Below are 19,426 nucleotides of genomic sequence, written 5' to 3' on the forward strand. Positions count from 1 at the left end.
CAACAACCCTCTCTGCGCTTCCCCCTACCTCCGACCTGGCTAAAATCAACCTGCTCACACTTTATGTTCTGAGACACTGAAGGAGGGGCTGGCCCTCTGTGGATCTGGGGTGGGGTGGGGAGCGGACAGGAGGCCTTGGACTTGACCTTCCTGCAGGGATGGTCAAGGTAGGATTTCTTCCCTTTGGTTATTCTAGATAGGGCAATAATAAAGATCCCGTAAGCTAAAAATGACTGCATCTGAGCAGGCCAAATGGGAGGCAGCCGCACTAGCTTCTAATGCTTCTTCTTACTGGCTGCTGGAGAATAATCCTGATTCGACAGGGGGCCCTGGAAATCTCTTAGGTTCCATGGTGGCCTAAAGCCGACAGCCTGAGACATGCTGCTTTTTGAAGGGTAAAGGGCAGGCCTTAAGCAAATATGTGCAAGGTACATACGTGCTGAACGTATCCATTTCTCCAGTCAGATTGATTCGTTCAATCAGACTTACATCAACTTTTTCCTTGAGTTTTTCTTCTAGCTATTAAAAATAAGAGAGAAAAACATGCTTAACAGTGATCCAAAGGAGTACCATCATAAGAATACTTAATATTTACTGAGTTTGATGATTCAGGTACAATTCCGGGCACTTTTCATGTACTGATTCATTAAATTCTCACAACCCCATTAGGAAGAGTCTATTATTATCTTTATTTTACAGAAGAGAAAATGGGAGGTGCGACAGTACGTGGTAGGGCCAGGAGTCAAACTTCCTCCAGAACCCGTGCCCTTTAGCACTGGGCTGCTGACACACTGACAGTTCATTTCATTAATGTTAAAAAGACCCCAGTTTTCAGGATCCTCCCTGCTCCATGAACTGCAGGCTTAGAAGCCTCTGGTGGTGTGTGGCAGTAAAATCAGTTAAAGAATTCACTGAGTGCTACAATGGGCCACCCACTATGTTAAGGTGTTGGGGATACAGAGGTAAACAAAAGAAACACAGTCTGCCCTCATCAGCCTACAGCCAAAGAGAGAAACACTGGCCGTGCTCCCAGCTGCCTCAAAGAAAAAGACAACTGACCAGGAATTGTAAACATCTCAAAGTATCCCGGGAATTGACTCACCCAGCACTCCCAAAGCTATTGATTACACAAACTCTTAAGAATAACGAGTGTTTTGTCTTAAATTAAAAAATGCTCTTAAGGGTGTGTAAATTAGTGTAACCTTTCAGAAGGCAATTTATTTAAGAAGCAGAAATTTAAATATACATACTCTTTAAAAAACAGCAATTTCACATCTAGAAATATACAATGATAGTGATATACAAAGATCTGCAAGTATTCTTTGCAGCATTCATTAATTCAACCACAATTTTCAGAAAGCCTGTTTGTGCCAGGCTCTGTAACAGAGTAGGTGAGTTACTCAGTGAACAAAACAGAAGATCCTCTCTTCATAAAGCTTACATTCTGGTCTTGTTTATGTTAGTGACAAAACTGGAAACAATCCACATGTTTGTAGGGAACCAATGAAGCAAATTATAGTGAAGGCTTTCAATGCTTCAACTCTGCAGTGGCCTCTTCCTGTTACACTAAAAATAAAACCCAAACTTTCTAACTATGATTTGGGTCCTGCCTGGCTCTCTGGCTCACATCTTCTTTTCTCCTTGCCTGCTTGGCTTAACTTACTGCTATAACTTAGGGTTCTGGAACATGGCAAGTTCATAGATACCTTCTCAGGGCCTTCATACTTCACACTTCCTGAAACACTCCTTGCCCACCCCTCCTAAGCAGCTCCCTTGCTTTGCTACCCCCCACCTCCCAATCCTTCCACACTCCTCACCTAGCAGTCTCCTTTGCTCACCCTCGGTCTCTGCTTCAATACCACCTCTCCTCAGAGACGCCCTCCTTGACCAGCTACTTCAGTAGGCAACTCCCTAACTAGCACTCACCACAAAACTGAAGTTACATCTTGGCTTACTTACTACTATCTCGGCTCCTCCTTTAGTTCTAAGTTCCCTGACAGTAAGAAACTATCTACTTTATTCACTACTGTTAATTAACATGAAATATAGTGCCTGGTCCTTACCATAGTAAGTGCTTCCTGAAGATCTCTTGGATGAACGAATGCAACAACAGGTGTAAAAGTGTTACAGAATTAATTAGTCGATATTGATACATTATTGGCATTAAAGTTTTTTAAGTTTTTATTTTTCAGTTCTTCACTGCCTGGATTCTTGTCTCTGGTTTCTCCCTCCATTTTTTTGCCCTCTTTCTGCAATTTTTTTCTAAGGAAACTGGATTGTTTGCTCTGTAGAATTTCCCATAGTTTGGATTTTGTTGATTGTACCCACGAGGTATTAACATGTTCCTCTCTGTTCCTTGTATTTTCTATAAATTGTAGTTTGATGTAGAAGCTTGATCAGATTCAGGTTCTTCTCTCTCTTTTTTAGAAAACTATTTCATGATGCTGTTTTGTACTTTTTTTTTTAAGATTTTATTTATTTGTCAGAGAGAGAGAGAGAGAGAGCACAAGCAGGGGGAGCGGCGAGGGGCAGAGGGAGAAGCAGGATCCCTGCTGAACAAGGAGCCTGATGAGGGACTCGATCCCAGGAATCCCAGGACCCTGGGATCATGACCTGAGCCAAAGGCACAGGCTCAACTGACTGAGCCACCCAGGCGTCCCAGTGTTGTGTATGTCTATCAGGAGATACATGATGCTTGACTCTTTTTTGTAATGTCAGCAGCCATTGACAGTCAATGCCCAGATCCATTATTTCATTAGGAGGTATAAAAGAATGATGTTCTAATTCTTTCCTTCTTCATTAGCTAAAATTCTGCTATAAAGATATATTTCCTGGGGTCCATGGGTGGCTCAGTCGGTTAAGCATCTGCCTTCGGCTCAGGTCATGATCCCAGGGTCCTGGGGTTGAGCCCTGCATCAGGCTCCTTGCTCGGCAGGAGGCCTGCTTCTCCTTCTCCCACTCCCCCTGCTTGTGTTCCTGTTCTTGCTATCTCGCTCTGTGTCAAATAAATAAATAAAATATTTTTTTTTTTTAAGATTTTATTTATTTATTTGAGAGAGAGAGCACATGAGAGGGGGGAGGGTCAGGAGGGTCAGAGGGAGAAGCAGACTCCCTGCTCAGCAGGGAGCCTGATGCGGGACTCGATCCAGGGACTCCAGGATCATGACCTGAGCCGAAGGCAGTCGCCCAACCAACTGAGCCACCCAGGCACCCCATAAATAAAATCTTAAAAAAAAAAAAGAACTTCTCTTTATTTACCAGTATTCAATTCATACCAGTGGTTTCTTAGTGTCTTTGAAGATGATAAGTGCACTAAAAAAAGAGAAATCATCACAACCACATGGATTTAAGCATATCTGATGTTTTCAATGCATTGTAGTTGACTTTTCATTGATGCTTATACATCCCACCTTTGACCAGCAGAGCTTATTTAGGTTGGCTTTTTTTTTTTTTTTTTTTAAGATTTTATTTATTTGACAGAGACACAGCGAGAGAGGGAACACAAGCAGGGGGAGTGGGAGAGGGAGAAGCAGGTTTCCCGCTGAGCAGGAAGCCTGGACCCTGGGATCATGACCCGAGCTGAAGGCAGACGCTTAATGACTGAGCCACCCAGGCGCCCCTAGGTTGGCTTCTGTATCCGTTTCTTAGGATGCTCTTACAAATTACTACAAACGTGGTGGCTCAAAACAGAAATTTATTCTCTCACCGTTCCAGAGGCCAGAAGTCCAAAATCAAGGTGTTGGCCGGGTTGTTTCCTCCTGGAAGTTCTGAGAGAGAAACTATTCCATGCCTGTCTTCTATCTTCTGGTTGCTGGCAATCTTTGGTGTTCCTTGGCTTATAGACACATCACTCCAATCTCTGCTTCTATCTTCATGTGGCCTTCTTCCCTGTGACTGTTAGATCTCCCTTTCCTTTCTAAGGATGCCAGTCATTGGATTTAGGGTTCACCCTAAATGCAAGATAATCTCTTCTTGAGATCCTAACTTAATTACAGCTTCAAAGACCCTAATTATGAATAGGGTCACATTTACAGGTATATCCTTTTGTACAATAAGCCCATTATGACTCCTGAATCCTTCTGAAATGAGTCACCGTCTTTGATATTTTTCTTGCTTTTTGCATGACATGATGCTCCAGGCTCATCATGTACATTTCCTGTCCCAGACCTGGAATTACTCAATTCTGAGGAATCTCTGGTTTCTTTTAGGGGAAAATGGTATTTAGAGATCACTATATAGGTGCTACGAATGTACTAACTTTTATAATCAGTAAAAATAATCTTCACTAGGGACGCCTGGGTGGCTCAGTCGGTTAAGCATCTGCCTTCAGCTCAGGTCATGATCCCAGGGTCCTAGGATCAAGTCCCACATCGGGCTCCTTGCTCAGCGGGGAGCCTGCTTCTCCCTCTGCCTGCCGCTCCCCCTGCTTGTGCTCTCTCTCTCTCTCTGACAAATAAATAAAATCTTAAAAAAAAAAAACACTTCACTAAATAACAGAAAATTTGGCTACATTTATCATGAGTCATCAAAATGGTCTTTGATCTACTAGTACTTCCAGAACTTTAAGTATCTATTCTAGAAAAATGCAAAACATATTAGATGTTCTCTATAGGATTAATTTATTTTTTTAATTTTTCTTTTTTTTTTTAAAGATTTTATTTATTTATTTGACACAGAGAGAGAGAGAGAGAGAGAGAGAGCGCACAAGCAGGGGGAGGGGCAGGCAGCAGGAGAAGGAGACTTCCCGCCGAGCAGGGAGCCCAATGCAGGACTCGATCCCAGGACCCCGGGATCATGACCCGATTCTAAAGTAGATGCTTAACCAACTGAACCACCCAGGTGCCCCTGTAGGATTACTTTAGAAGCTAAAACCTGAAACAGCATAAATAATTATGAGGGATACTGTGAAATAATTTATGGTGTTATCCCTTAATGAAATAATATATAACTATTAACAATGTTGGCAATAAAGATATTATAGCAACAGGAGAAATGCTAGTGCTGTGATGTTAATAAAAACAACAAAGGGATATGAGACTGAATTAAGTTAAGATTATAGCATACAAAACTATGTTCATGAGGGGCGCCTGGGTGGCTCAGTTGGTTGAGCGACTGCCTTCGGCTCAGGTCATGATCCTGGAGTCCCGGGATCGAGTCCTGCATCGGGCTCCCTGCTCGGCAGGGAGTCTGCTTCTCCCTCTGACCCTCCTCCCTCTCATGCTCTCTGTCTCTCATTCTCTCTCTCGCAAATAAATAAAAAATAAAAAAAAAAAAAACCCAAAAACTATGTTCATGAAAAAGGACTGAAAGAAAATACGCCAAACTGCTAATATGATGGTGATGGGATTAAGTCATTATTTTAATGGTTTTTCCCCTTTGGTTCCATGGTTATTTTACTTTTATTTTTAATTTTTAAAATTATTTATTTACTTGGTTTACTTTTAATTTTATTTTTTAAAATACGCTATTATATGTGTGTGTCTTCCTTTTCTGCACACATGCAAAACAGTTAAATAGATAGTGTTTCTTCATCACTGAACTCTGGGACCTCTGCGTTGGAGGTCCTCACAGATACTGCTGTCCTGCCCTGGCAGTTCTTGGGGCTGAAGGGATTGCTGTCTCTGGTTCCAAGGCCAAACCTCTACAGATCATTCCCTGTGTGACTCAATGTGACCACGTCCCCAAACAGAGCATGCTATTGCCTCTGGCTGGCTTAACCTCAACTGTGAAGTTCTGGGGGGAACACTTCTTATTTTGGCCTCTTGTAGTCTTGCTCTGGCTTACAGGCACTCCAAGCAGTACTGTCTGAACCATAATTTATGACTACCTTCTCATGATCCAGACATGTGTAAATAATAAACCCAAAAAGGGGGGAAGAGCACAACCTTCTCCAATTATTTTCCTTCTCTTGGCCTTAGGTGAATTCCAGACCAAATGTGAAAAGGAACTTCTAATCCCACGTCGAAGGCTAAACGGAAAATTCTTCTGGGTCTTCCTCCTGCTAATGGGGAGCTCCAGGAGAGGCATCACCCTTTCCTGCTGCACAGTTCCTGAACGTCAGTATCCAAACAATGGTTGTTTGTTTAGGCAGACTGAGGATGCTATGTACATTTCAGGAGACACATAAAAGCCCAAAGGATTTTGCTTAGCCTAGTAACACTTCTGAGAATGGAATCACTGGTTGTGACTCATCACCACCAGAGGCCGGGTCCTAGCATCGTTAGGTTTGTCACTGCTTTTCCCATATGGGAAACAGTGCTACTGACCTACTTTCAAGAGGGCATGCCCTCTGAGTAGCTGAAACAACTCTGGGGAGGAGATCAGTCATACTTTCTTGCCCAGTCTCTTTTTAACAAGGCTCCTCTGTAAGATGGCTGGCTGGACCGTCGTCTGGCTGGACAGCAAGCTTTCCCTATGAAAACTGGTCTGCCCAAGGTTGTACATGACTTGTGAAGGCCCACAATTTTACCTGCTGAGTCAAGAGGCCCAGATGGTTCAGGAAAAGGAGGCGGTGGGCAGCTCACCTGCTGGGTGGTGGCCAGACAGTACTCTGCTGTGCTTAGGATGCTGCAGATGAGGCAGAGCTCCTCTAGAGTGAACTTGGCTACTTCTGAGCCTTCCTTTTCCTTGAGGAGGCTGCTGATGGTCAGGCCTCCACTGCTGCTTGTGGTTCTGAGGAAAAGGAACAGGAACAGGTTAGGCTGGGACTTTTCATTTGCTTCCTGAACTGGTAACTGCACATCTTAAGACAAAGAAAAGGGGGAAGGAAAGGCTGGACGTGGCCCAAACAAACCCACATACAATGAGCTTTTTCCTATTGACCTTACCTTGACTATCATCTGTTTAAGCTCTCTGACCATCAGGAGTAGGAAGAAACAATTCCAACAGTGAGCCAGTAATCAGTCACATTAACTATGAGGACTCTGATACTCACAGAGAAGGCTACTGAGTGGCCTCTCTGCTTAGCTTAGCATCTCCTGATCCGAAGAGCTGTTAGGATCATCTGTAGCACAAAAGCTTGTTCTACAACTGTTTCTGGTAAGAAAATTCTGCACAGGAATTTGTACATTGTGCTTGTGGAGGGGTACCAAAGTGAATGTTAAGACATGGTTCCTGCCCAAAGCCCCAGCTGCCTCACCCCTTTCTACTGATCTAATCATGTGTTCACAAAATGTACAAATAGTTATAAAACCTCCTGCTCTTTCCATTGTGAGAGTCTAAATTTTTTTTAAAAAGACAGAACTCAATGACACTTACCTTAAAAATAAAAATATTTTAAAAATAACCCTAACACTGCCCAGTCTTACTGGTAATCACAGATTTGACAATATCGTCATTTCCAGCACTTACAAGGGTGTGAGGATGCTGACAGTCTCTTGCACTATGGGTCAGGAGCATTAAGTTGTACAACCTTCCTGGAGGTATACGTCAGGAGCTTAAAAAACATGTTCACATTACTTGACCCAGTAGTTCTACTCCCATTCAAGGATGCTTTTTTGAGTGTTATTTAAAATACTAAAAGAGTGAGCCCAACCTAAATGATCAATTAAGAGAAAGATAAGTAAGAACTTCAGAAGTTCAATGAGGTTCTCCTGCACGTTGGATTATCATGACATCCTGAAAAGTGTTTTGAGGACGTTGTACTGTCACAAGTGCTGAACGTTCTCTGTTGGCCTCCCAGATCCATTCGTTACCTTTTCTTCCCTTCTCTGTGGCTAAGGAGATGGACCTCCTCAGACTTACCACCCTGGCTCCCGGGCCCTCTGGCCTCCTGCGGGGTTCAGTCAACGGGAGATGCGACAAGAAGTTGGAGCGGTAGAGGAGTGGGAAGTCTGAGCCTTAACAAGGCCTCCACTCCCTCTGCTTCTGTGTGGTGTGGGCAGTGACTGTGGCCCTCCATTTTCTGTGTGGCAACCCTTCGTCCACAGCCCCAGCTCTCAGGTGAGTTTTAAAGTGGTAACAATTACCCCCTAGAATCTGGATGCTTCAGAATCCTCTGTTGGTTCCTTTCACCTTGCCCCCATTTCTGTGAATAGCTGCTTTGGCAACAATACCCTAGCTGAGCACACCATTTGTTTCCTGCTGTGACACATGGGGAAAATGCTGGCAGGGTGATGTTAAGTAAAAGCAGCAGGGTACAAAACTACAAGCAGTAGAGTCCCAATACTGTTAAACAAACGAAAGCACAGAAGAACAGAAAACACATACTAAAAAGTTAAATTTGTTTTCTCTGGGTGGTGAGATTATAGCTGGCTTTTATTTTTGTCTTTCTGCTTTTCTGTGTTTTCTAAACTATAATAAACTTACATTATTTTGATGATCAGAATGTCTAAAAAATTTTTTATGATAGTCAAAGAAACTCTCATTGGTGAGACATATCTGTTACTTCAAATCTCTGGTTAGAGCACAGGAATTTTATTTTCTTTCCTCCAAATAATGTAAACTCCCACATATGACACATTTTAGTGAAAACAACAGCAACTACTTCCAGAATTATTGAATTTAGCCATGGGGATGATTTATAAATAATAAATTCCAAAGCATTACTTTAGATCATATTCCATCATAATTGAAATTGCTGTAGAACCAAAAATCTTTGGCTCCACAGCCCAATGTAGGGCTTGAACTCATGACCTTGAGATCAAATCCTGAGCTGAGATCAAGAGTTGGACGCTTAACTGGCTGAACCACCCAGGCGCCCCAGAACCCAAAATCTTTAAACTCTAATAAGCAATATAACAATATTCTAATGTCCCAGAATACAGTGAAGTCACTATAATTAGGGGCTGTGCTATGTAACCCCCTCTCCCCAAATCCTACCACATCTTTAAACATTAGACTCTATTCAACAAGACACACACACCATAAGAGAGACTTGGGAACGTAATCAGATCGAGGGAAAAGCAGATTCATGCCTCCCGTGTGCTCATCATCCCAGGGCATACTCTCATTGAATGAAACTGCCCATGCTGTTTAAGAGTTATTGCTACCACCACCTTACCTTTTTTTGCCAACAACCTATTGTTGAACCTATATAAATTAAATACATACATAATGGAACGGACTCCCTTGAGTCCACTGTGGTTAAGATCTGACCTGTGCTGGCAGCTAGTGTGGGCATTCCCTCTAACAGTCTTGATCATTAGAAAGGAAATAGTCTCAAACCCCTGGGAACTCAGTAAGAGTGTTTCCCTCCTTGAGACTCTTAGTAGTTCAGTAAACAATTTCAGAGTACATTTCCTGAGATTCCCATATTTAGGTATATTCAGAATCTTACTTCACACCACTCCGATCAGGAAGAATAGCACTCACTTGGGTAGATTGCCAGAGAGGATTTTCCAGGCATATTCTCGGAGGTACTTCTGGAAAATGGTGGTCAGGGCGATCATTGGCTCCCCAGTACTGAGCTGAGAGCACTGCACCATGCACTTCTTGTAGTAGACAAAGAGGTCAGCACAGCTGGGGAGCACGGCACCCCCTTCGTCAGTGTTGGGCTTAGGTGGCCCCTGGGCTTTGAAATCGGCCACAAACCGGTCAATCAGCTCTCCAAGGTTTCTAGGAGGAAGAAAGCCTGCAACGTTATTTCAAGAAAGATAAAGAAAATGTGCTTACCTGCCATGAGTAAATCATTCCTAATGCTTTTCACATTTAAAACTGGACCACTTCTATCCATACCTTCATTAACTACCACCAGCACTCCTACAATAACAGCAGCAAGAATATATGTCATTTATTTTTGTGCTGCTTTATACTTTTCAAGGCATTTCATGATCACATCTGACCCCAAGCCTCTGTAGGGGAGATAAGGTATTATTGGACCCTCTAAGAGATGAAAAAATTAAGGTCTAGAAAGTTTGTCACATAATTTAGTGGCACAGCTGAGCCTAGAAGCTACCATTTAAGTGCTTGCGCTGTTCCTACTACCATACTAGTACCATCTCCTCTCTCCGCAAATGAAAACCCTAAGTGACAACAGTGATCATTTTCTGAACACTTACGAGGTACTGGGGCACGCACTATGTCAGCACTTTAGAAGTGTCCTTTCACTGAACTTCACTCAATCTTCACAGTAACATTATGAAGTATGTAGTATTCCTGTCTTCATTTTCAAAAAGCAAGGTGCAGAAAAGTTAAGGACCTTGTCCACGGTCATAGAGCAAGAGAGTAGGGGAGCCAGGATTCAAAATCAAACAGCCTGGCTCAAACCTCATGCTTTTAACCACTCTACTGGACTTCCTATCTCTGAAAACACAAAAAGGTTATGATGTCAGCAAATATTTTGATATCATTAACCTACATGTGCCCACGGGACAGATGCTGAAACAGAAATAGTGAAGAAGTATTCTAATGTTTTCTTTCTCCTTTTATCCATTTTTTTTCCTTAAAACTTCCAGAATCGAAGGTGTAAAAAATCTTGGGAGAAGAGAGGGTGTGGCAGCCCCAGGCTTGCAGCAGGTCATGATGGTGCTGATGACTGCAGCTGTCCCCCCATTCCCCACTGAGTCATCACAGCTCGGGGCCAGCAGGGCTCTACTCATTGTTTCCTGCACAGTTGAGCTGTATGAAGAATGGGAGAAGTCCCCACCCCTTGACATTTTACATCTTTTTAGGTTACTGTCTAAGGCTACAGGAATCCAGCTGTGCTTTCAAAATGTATTTATATAACAGGAAGAACAAGACAAGAACCACACACAGCATCAATTAGCAGGAATAGAAGAAAACTGACATTTTACTCAAGAGCTTTTCTTACTGAAAGTTGATTATATCCAGATGTAGCCACTCTGCCCTCAAAGAACTTCAGGCCTAGGCTAGGTCCTTGTGGTGATGGTCAGCGAGCAGGGAAAGAACTCGTTAGTTAACCTTGGAAAGCTGCAGGGTCACCACCCCCGTTCCCCGCCACCTCTGCCTGCCCCATCCTGCCATTTAATCTCTCGTTGCTCCTGCACAGGGACCCTCCACTCCAGCCAGACTCACCTTAACTGCCCCCTGCCCCATCTGTACCCCCGACTCTGGGCCTTCGCCTGTGATGCCTGGATGCCTCCCCTGGCCAACATGCCCCTCTGCCACCTCTCCAATCATCTGCAGGCTTGGTCTACTCGCGCCAACCCTCTGTCTTGATTTCAACTTCTGTCACCTGCAACACACTCACGCTTTATTATTATTATTTAACACTTTACTATCAAGTGTAAGAATGTCAAATGTTCAAGAAACAGGACGGCCTTCTCACATCCTGGGCCTGCAGCAGGCGATGCCATCAATAATGGCTCTCTTTTTCACTGATCTTTGGTGTCCTTTCAGAATCCTTGAGACAGCATTCTCGCCATCACTGAGAAGCTAAAGCTGGTACCTAAGGGGAAAGGTGCTTGCTATACAGTAGAATCTTATTCTCCGATTATATGTTACCACACGCTCCTTGAGCGTAGGGATAAGGTCTGTTACTTCTGCTCTCCCCAGGCCCACCCCTCATGCATATGTGTGAAGCTAATCTTCTATGTCTGTGCCCAAGACATATGCAGCGGATCAGCCCCCACACTTTGTTCCCGAAGGATGGGAACAGAAGGGTGGGTAGGTGGAGATGGGGCAGGGGCTGGTGCAGTGGAGAACATGTAACAGAAAGCAAAAGGTTCCACTTGAGTCTCCTTAGGGCAGATTCTAATTGCCAAATCTCTAGTGCCAACAAAAACAGAGGCCAGGGCTCCGAAGTGTTTTTACTTTAACCACTCATCCAATTCCCCTAGTAGCTGAAGTCAGGATACTTACTCTCCTGCCTCGTATTTCAGAGCCAACCCAATCAATAAGATTATAAATTAATCATGCTCATAGAACATAAAGAAAATTTCCACTTAAAAAAAAACCTCTGAAGATCTTCCATACTTAGGCTGACTCCCAGGTTACTTCTGACATTGTTCTCCGTGCAGATGAGATACACACCTCAGAGTGAGCTTCCCTCCCTTACAACGAATGCGACTCTTTGCACTTGCATGCTTCTTTTTTTTTTTTTTAAAGATTTTATTTACTTGAGAGAGAGAATGAGATAGAGCATGAGAGGGGGGAGGGTCAGAGGGAGAAGCAGACTCCCCGCCGAGCAGGGAGCCCGATGCGGGACTCGATCCAGGGACTCCAGGATCATGACCTGAGCCGAAGGCAGTTGCCTAACTAACTGAGCCACCCAGGCGCCCCTGCACCTGCATGCTTCTATGCCACACTGGGAAACGAGTGATCAACGTGTCCAATCCCATCAATTTTCAACTAAGCACTTCATACGTGCAAGGCTCTGGGTGCTACACATGTAAGATATAATGAATTCAACTAAAAAAACAACAAAGGTTGTCCTTTCTTTCAGGTACCAAACACTAGCCTGAATTCTGGCGAGACCTTCTTGTAAGACGACTAGAGAAAAGAGTGTGTGGTCTATTGACCTGCTGACTGGAGTCATAAGGAGATGTTTTTTTACACTATAAAACAATTACAGGGCGCCTGGGTGGCTCAGATGGTTAAGCGTCTGCCTTCGGCTTAGGTCATGATCTCAGGGTCCTGGGATCGAGTCCCGCATCGGGCTCCCTGCTCCTTGGGAGCCCGCTTCTCCCTCTGCCTTTCTCTCTCGCTCGATCTCTCATGAATTAAAAAAAAAAAAAAAAATCTTTAAAAAAAAAAATTAAAAACAAAAAATAATTACAATCAAGTAAGAGTTTATAAAGAGTTAAGCCCTGATCAAGGTGCTGCTGGGTATGGGGGTAAGACACAGCATTGGCCCGGGGCGCCTGGGTGGCTCAGTTGGTTAAGCGACTGCCTTCGGCTCAGGTCATGATCCTGGAGTCCTGGGATCGAGTCCCGCATTGGGCTTCCTGCTCAGCAGGGAGTCTGCTTCTCCCTCTGACCCTCCTCCCTCTCCTGCTGTCTGTCTCTCATTCCCTCTCTCAAATAAATAAATAAAATCTTTAAAAAAAAAAAAAAAAGACACAGCATTGGCCCATCAGAAGCTTTGGTCTGCCTGGGGAGATAGGACCTTCATGTTCATGATATTCAGATTCCAAGACAGTGACAAAATGCTAATTTAGCAGTACAGACAATATGAACAATTTCTTTCAGACAAAGGAAACTAGAGAGAGAATTTCGCAGCAGACTCAGGTGAGGGAATAAAGGCCTGGAGTCAGAAGCGAGCACAGTATAGGGTGTGTGGAAGGGGGGATGTAAGGAGGAGGGGACTTGGAGAAGTATGACCTACAGTTTGATTTATACAGTCCTCTGTATTTCCCACAGCAAACTACTGGTAGCTTCCTGCCTTCATGCCGTCCGCCACAATCTCCCACCTGGCCACAAGCCTATAAACCAGGCACTGCGCCGGGGGCATTAGAAATACAATCTCTTCACAATAGCCCTGAAGAGAAGGCATTCTTATCTTCATCTTGTAAATGACAAAACTGAGGCTGAGCAAAATAATATAGCTTGCCCTAGGTCACAGAATTTGTCGGAGCTGGAATCTGAATGTGCGGATGTCTGACTCCAAAGCCCAGCTCTATCCACTGTACCATGCTTTGATTTTACAACACTGAGGTACTATACAGACAGATGGCATTGCACTTGTGGCTGTGTTCACTTTCTCTGCACCTTAAAGGAACATATCATGGGTGTGGATGGTATCTTTCACCCCCTCCCCTGTAGTGGGAGCTTTCTGCCCAAGAACTGTATAAGCATGTCAGGGGGCCATGCAAACTACGGCTGGGGGTCCCGATGATCAATGAAATGACCCAGGCAGTTTCTTCTGGTGGATTTGCAGTCGGCATCCCTAGCAACAATATTCTAACTGGAATGGCACAGGGAAAGGAAGATGGCAGTCAGACAAAGCTGGCAAGGAGTTGAGCATGGGCAATGCAGCTTAGGATCCCCAGGAGCTTACAGAGCTTGTTAACTCAAGGGTTCTCAAGCTAATTTGCACCCCTTCCTCCCCTGCCCTTGGGTTGGGGCTGAGGATTTGGCTCTGGTGTGGTCAGTGGGGTTGGGGAGCCAAGGTCTAGCTTAGGCACAAGTGGGAGCTGGATTACACACAGGTAAATGGAGCAAATAAGTAAATTCATGGAATATCTGGGGAGCCAAGTTTCTCACTGCTGCAGAACATAGTTAGAGACGAGGAAACGGGGAGGAGAAAATAAATCCTGCAGTGTTGGATCAGAACCAGAGTTATCAGCATAAACTCGCAGGTTTTAATATGTAAGTTGGTATAGAAATAGATACAGATGTATGTGTTCATACATATATGTATATACATACATATATTCCTTAGCTCTCTCAGCTGTGAGGACCTAAGAGCATGACATCCAGGCAGTAATGAACATACCTGATGCCCAGAACTTAGTTTCTTTTTTTTTTTTTTAAAGATTTTATTTATTTATTTGACACACAGAAAGAGACAGCGAGAGAGGGATCACAAGCAGGGGGAGTGGGAGAGGGAGAAGCAGGGCTCCCGTTGAGCAGGCAGCCCGATGCGGGGCTCTATCCCAGGAGATCATGACCTGAGCCGAAGGCAGCCGCTTAACAACTGAGCCACCCAGGCGCCCCCAGAACTTAGTTTCTAAATATCATTCCCTGCCAAAGAAACAAGAGAGCCTGGAAAAATGGGTGACTCCAGGGCTGGGGTAGCAAAGTACCAGGTGAGGCTGGTATGTTCTGTTGTGCCAGAAAGCAAGGGCCCCAGAAATGACAGGCACATGCAAAAAGCATGAAAAACCAGCCTGAAGGGGTTCCAGTGGACAAATCAGGGACAATTTAAACAATAAAATAATGATGGATCCTGAAAGAGGAAAAGGACATCAGTGGGAAATCCAAATAAGGTCTGAGTTTAGTAAATAGAACTGTACCAATGTTAACTTGCTGGTGTGGTAACTGTGCTGTGGTTATGTAAGACGTTAACATCAGGAGAACTGGGGAGAAAGGAATATGGGAAATCTGCGCTATTTCTGAAACTTTTATGTAGGTTTAAATTTATTCCAACATAAACTTAAAAAAAGGTAGTAACAGCTATAACCCACGAGTACGTGCTGACATAGTAAGTGGGGAAAAGAGAAAGCTTTTTCTTAAACTATAATGCAAACGAATAAACGCAGAAGAAATGCTGGTATTAGAAAAATCCTCAGGCGCCTGGGTGGCTCAGTCGTTAAGCATCTGCCTTCGGCTCAGGTCATGATCCCAGGGTTCTGGGATTGAGCCCCGCATCGGGCTCCCTGCTCCACGGGAAGCCTGCTTCTCCCTCTCCCACTCCCCCTGCTTGTGTTCCTGCTCTCACTATCTCTCTCTGTCAAATAAATAAATAAAATCTTAAAAAAAAGAAAAATCCTCAATTCAGCAACTATCTTAGTAATAAATGATTCAGGCAAGTACCAGCGGGAGGTAAAAGATGAGAAAAAAACCTACTTATATGGTTTCAACGTTTCTCCCGACAGTTACTAATTGTTAGTAATTACTTATTAATAAAAAGAGATGCCTGGCAGACAAATGAACACCACAAGTTGTAGGGCAAACTGACACTGCGCACCTCCTGATGTGAATTACTGAGAAGAGCCTGGCCCCGCTTCTGCATAAATCATAAATCATGAGGAAACATTAGTCAAACCCAGATGGAGGGACATTCCACAAATGAACTGGCCTGTACTCTTCAAAAATTTCAAGGTCATGAAAGATAAAGAAAGAATGAGTTGTTTTTCTGGATTGGAGAGACCAAAGAGACATGACAAGTATATGGACCCTGCGGTCCTGGCATGGATCCTGGATCGAGAAAAGACATGACGGACGGGGACCACCGGCGAAATGGAGTGGCGTCTACGAATAAAATGGTACTAATGGATCAAGTTAACTTCCTGATGTTGATAGGTGTACTGTGGTTAGGTAGACTGCGTGCTTGTTTACAGGAAACACAGACTGAAGTCCTGAGGAGTAATGGGGGCACTCTTGCCTGCAATTTGAAGAGTGTCTATGCTGAGAAATCTCTTCTCCAAGAGTCAGCCAGAGAAAATCACTACATTCCCAAGAGTAAAAGTTATATGAACTTCCTTCTGGAACATAAACAAAAATTGAGAAAGCCACTTAAAGCATAGAAGGACAGCTCAGCCAACTCCGCTAAGGAGATGGCTTTGGGGATATCTCTACTTCCTTTCTCCTCCCTAGGTCCCGGCTCTGCAGTCCTCCTACTGCTGTTTGGCTTTTGGCTGGCTCAGGTGCTGCCAGAACTTTCCCTGGGCAGGTGGGAGGCTGGGAAGACGAGAGGGCAGACCCCACGCCAGGCCCAACAGAAAGCTGGCAACACTGATCAGGCCACCCAACCGCTGACGAGTCTGGAACAATGGCACCAGGCGGGCAGGGCAGGCACAGCTCCTGATCACTCATGCCAAGTGCCAACATGTCCTCTCATCTCATCCTTGCCACTAAGTGCACTGGAGAGAGGACAAAACCAACTCTGAGAGGTTGAGTACCATGCTTGAGGTCCCAGGCTAGTGAGTGCAGAGCTCGGACTCAAATCCAGGTCTGTCTGGCATCCAGGCCCACGCTCTTTCCACTACACTGTGTTGGGTCTCTGTCATCTGGGAGCTTGTGAATGGCCTAAGATTTTCCTTCCTTGCAGATTTTTGAGTCAGAGCTACAAGAATGAAATACGTACAAAATCAGTCCCCTACCTGAGTTTCTTCCCTTAGGAGTCTTGGACAAAAGGGAGGAAGGGTTTTGTAGAACCCCTTGAAATTGCACTCAAGATAGAGTGTGGGTTTATGTGAATTTTTTTTTTTTGACAAGAAGAGTCTACAGTTTCATTGGGCTCTCAAAGGGATCTGTGACTCAAAAAAGGTTAATAGCCACCGCTTTAGGCATTATTTTGTCTGATTCTCTGCTTTAAAAGATGAGGAAATGGATTTCTTGAACTCTACTTTCTACTTCCAAGCCTTTGCTGCTTATTCTGGAGCGACAACAGCACAACCTACGCAATTCTCCTATGAGTAGCTTCTGCTACTTCCCCGGTGCTGTGGAAACATCCTAGTGAGGCCAAGTGGCAGGAGGAGTGGCCCGCACTTCATTTTTCATACAGAAATGGAGAGTCCCTAAGGAAGGGAGGTCTGGCTCTCTGCCCAAAGCATCATGAACAATGAGTACACTTTATATGAATCAAGGCCATGTGAAAAGAGTAGATACCAGAATTATGATAATTCAGAAAAATGACTCTCTAGACCAGATAGGTTTGGGGAAAGTACGTGGTTATCTCAGATATGCACTTTAAACTCTGGATCCAACAGCTTTTAAACCTTTCTAAAAATAAGAATTTGGGTTGATGAGGGAAGAACGGGCTTTGTCCAAAAACAGTCATCCAGGTGGGCTGCTCAAGACCTGTGTAATCTCATAGATAAATAACGGATCTTTTACCTGCTCCTCCAGGTGTCTTATTAATTTCCTGAGAAATAATTTTTTTTTAAGATTTTATTTATTTATTTGAGAGACAGAGAGAGAACAAGTGATGGGGAAGGGGGGCGGGGGAGAGAGTGAGAAGCAGACTCCCTGCCAAGCAGGAAGCCCAACTCAGGGCTTGATCCCAGGACCTGCAGATCATGACCTGAGCCTAAGGCAGTCACTTAACCGACTGAGCCGCCCAGGCGCCCCAGAGAAAGAACTTTTTCACACAGAAGACAGGGTGTTCCAAAGGAGCAAACAGCAATAAGTAATTACTGCCTTTCTGTGTACCTTCGGATCTAAGCCCAATGGATAGACGGGAGGAGGCGATGGCTTTACAAGGCAAAACGTGAAAGCAACTCTTTTTTGGAGGAGGATGGTGGGCAGGAGGTTGTTTTCGTTTTTTAAAAGATTTTATTTTATTTGATAGAAAGAGACACAGCGAGAGAGGGAACACAAGCAGGGGGAGTGGGAGAGGGAGAAGCAGGCTTCCTGCGGAGCAGGGAGCCTGACATGGGGCTCGATCCCAGGACCCTGGGATCATGATCTGAGCAGACGCTTGACGACTGAGCCACCTAGGCGCCCCAAGAGGTTGTTTTTGTTAACATAGAAGGTCTTCTACAAAGTTCATTTTCTACGACTTTACTATGAAACATTTTGTAACTGGGGACAAAAAGAGTAGATACAAACTACAAGATAAAATAGGTGAATAATGATAATATTCCATGTAGTGATTCCACTTGAAACAGTCTCTTAATCTTATGGTTTCTCTCTGAAACATACTCGGAAAAAAGAATTTGCTAATCCACAAAGAACCATTACAAAAAAAAAAAAAGGGGACTAAATTTCAGCGCCTAAATGCTTTCCCAGAGAACTCCCTTTGAGCACTTTCTCACAGCCACTACTGTGCTCCCTGCCTGAGCCACTGTCTGTCTGGTCCTCCCAAGTGCATTCTTCAGGCTACAAGGCCTCATCTCAGAGCTGGGGCCAGCCTGTCTCCAGAAACTTGACCTTTCCAAAATCTGCCTTCCAGTGTGGAAAGGCCTTCACCAGTTCCTGTGGCTGGGGACAGAGGTTCAGGGATGAGGAGGGGTCTTCCTCCTTTGCGTGAATAACGGACATTGGAACTTGAAGATACTCTTCTGACTGTGAGAAACTTGGCTGCAGTGGGCTGCTTTGTGAAAAATTTCGGAACTCCTGAGTTTGTAAAAAGCATATATGTTAAATGGTTGATAATCCATAAAAGAAAGCAAGAATCCACCAGTCCATACCGACAGAAATACACATGCACACGGGGGAGAGGGGGAAGTACTTCCTTACAGAAGAACTCCAATTAACAATAGAGGAGAAATGATGGAAACAGAAAATCAACATTTGGCAAACACTACAGTAATAACTGCTTCGGGCAGAAATCATCAAGGATGTCAAAATGAGTGGGAAAAGTGTGAGGAGAAACAGGATATTCACATAGTCCCAAGTATCCCCCCACGAGATACTTATTAATTACAAAGAGAAAAACAGCAGCTTCACAGCAGAGAAAGCTAGCAGGCGCCACCTTAAGCAAGTGATCAACGTTAACATCACCAGTAATGGGACACAGCCACATGATGTGCCTCCTGATATGACGTACCCAGAGGGACACAACATCACCTGCATGGTATACTTGCCCACAACGCATAATCTGGATTTAATCAAGAGCAAACATCAGACAAACTGAAACTGAGGGCACTGCAGAAAATAACTTGTCAATACTCTGTGAAGTGTCAAGGTCAGGAGAGACAAACAAAAGACTGGGGAAGTATTAAAGGTTAAGGGAGACTAAAGAGACCTGACAACCAAAGGCACGGTGGGACTTTGAGCCAGAAAGTGGACATTCATGGCACAATGTTACCCTCCTGATTTTGATAACTGTGATTATGTATAAAATGGTAGCATTCTCTGGGGGAAGGATCTATGAGAATTTTTTGTAACTTTTTTGTAAGTCTAAATTATCTCAAAATGA

At 44.1% G+C, this 19,426-nt stretch overlaps 1 protein-coding gene across 5 annotated transcripts in view; it reads right to left on the reverse strand.

Annotated features, from left to right (window-relative positions):
* VPS53 (VPS53 subunit of GARP complex) overlaps positions 1-19,426 on the reverse strand; it is a 141,018-nt gene that overhangs the window by 40,668 nt on the left and 80,924 nt on the right. For all 5 annotated transcript variants that reach the window (XM_035027615.1, XM_035027614.1, XM_035027617.1 and 2 more), the window contains 3 exons: positions 9,313-9,555; positions 6,525-6,672; positions 437-519 (listed from right to left, as the gene is read on the reverse strand). In XM_035027615.1, coding sequence (XP_034883506.1) covers positions 437-519; positions 6,525-6,672; positions 9,313-9,555 — 474 coding nt within the window. The remainder of the gene's footprint in view (positions 1-436; positions 520-6,524; positions 6,673-9,312; positions 9,556-19,426) is intronic.

Source organism: Mirounga leonina, unplaced genomic scaffold, assembly GCF_011800145.1.
Source record: "Mirounga leonina isolate KUSES-001 unplaced genomic scaffold, KU_Mleo_1.0 Mir_200, whole genome shotgun sequence".
In the NCBI taxonomy this organism is placed as follows: domain Eukaryota; kingdom Metazoa; phylum Chordata; class Mammalia; order Carnivora; family Phocidae; genus Mirounga; species Mirounga leonina.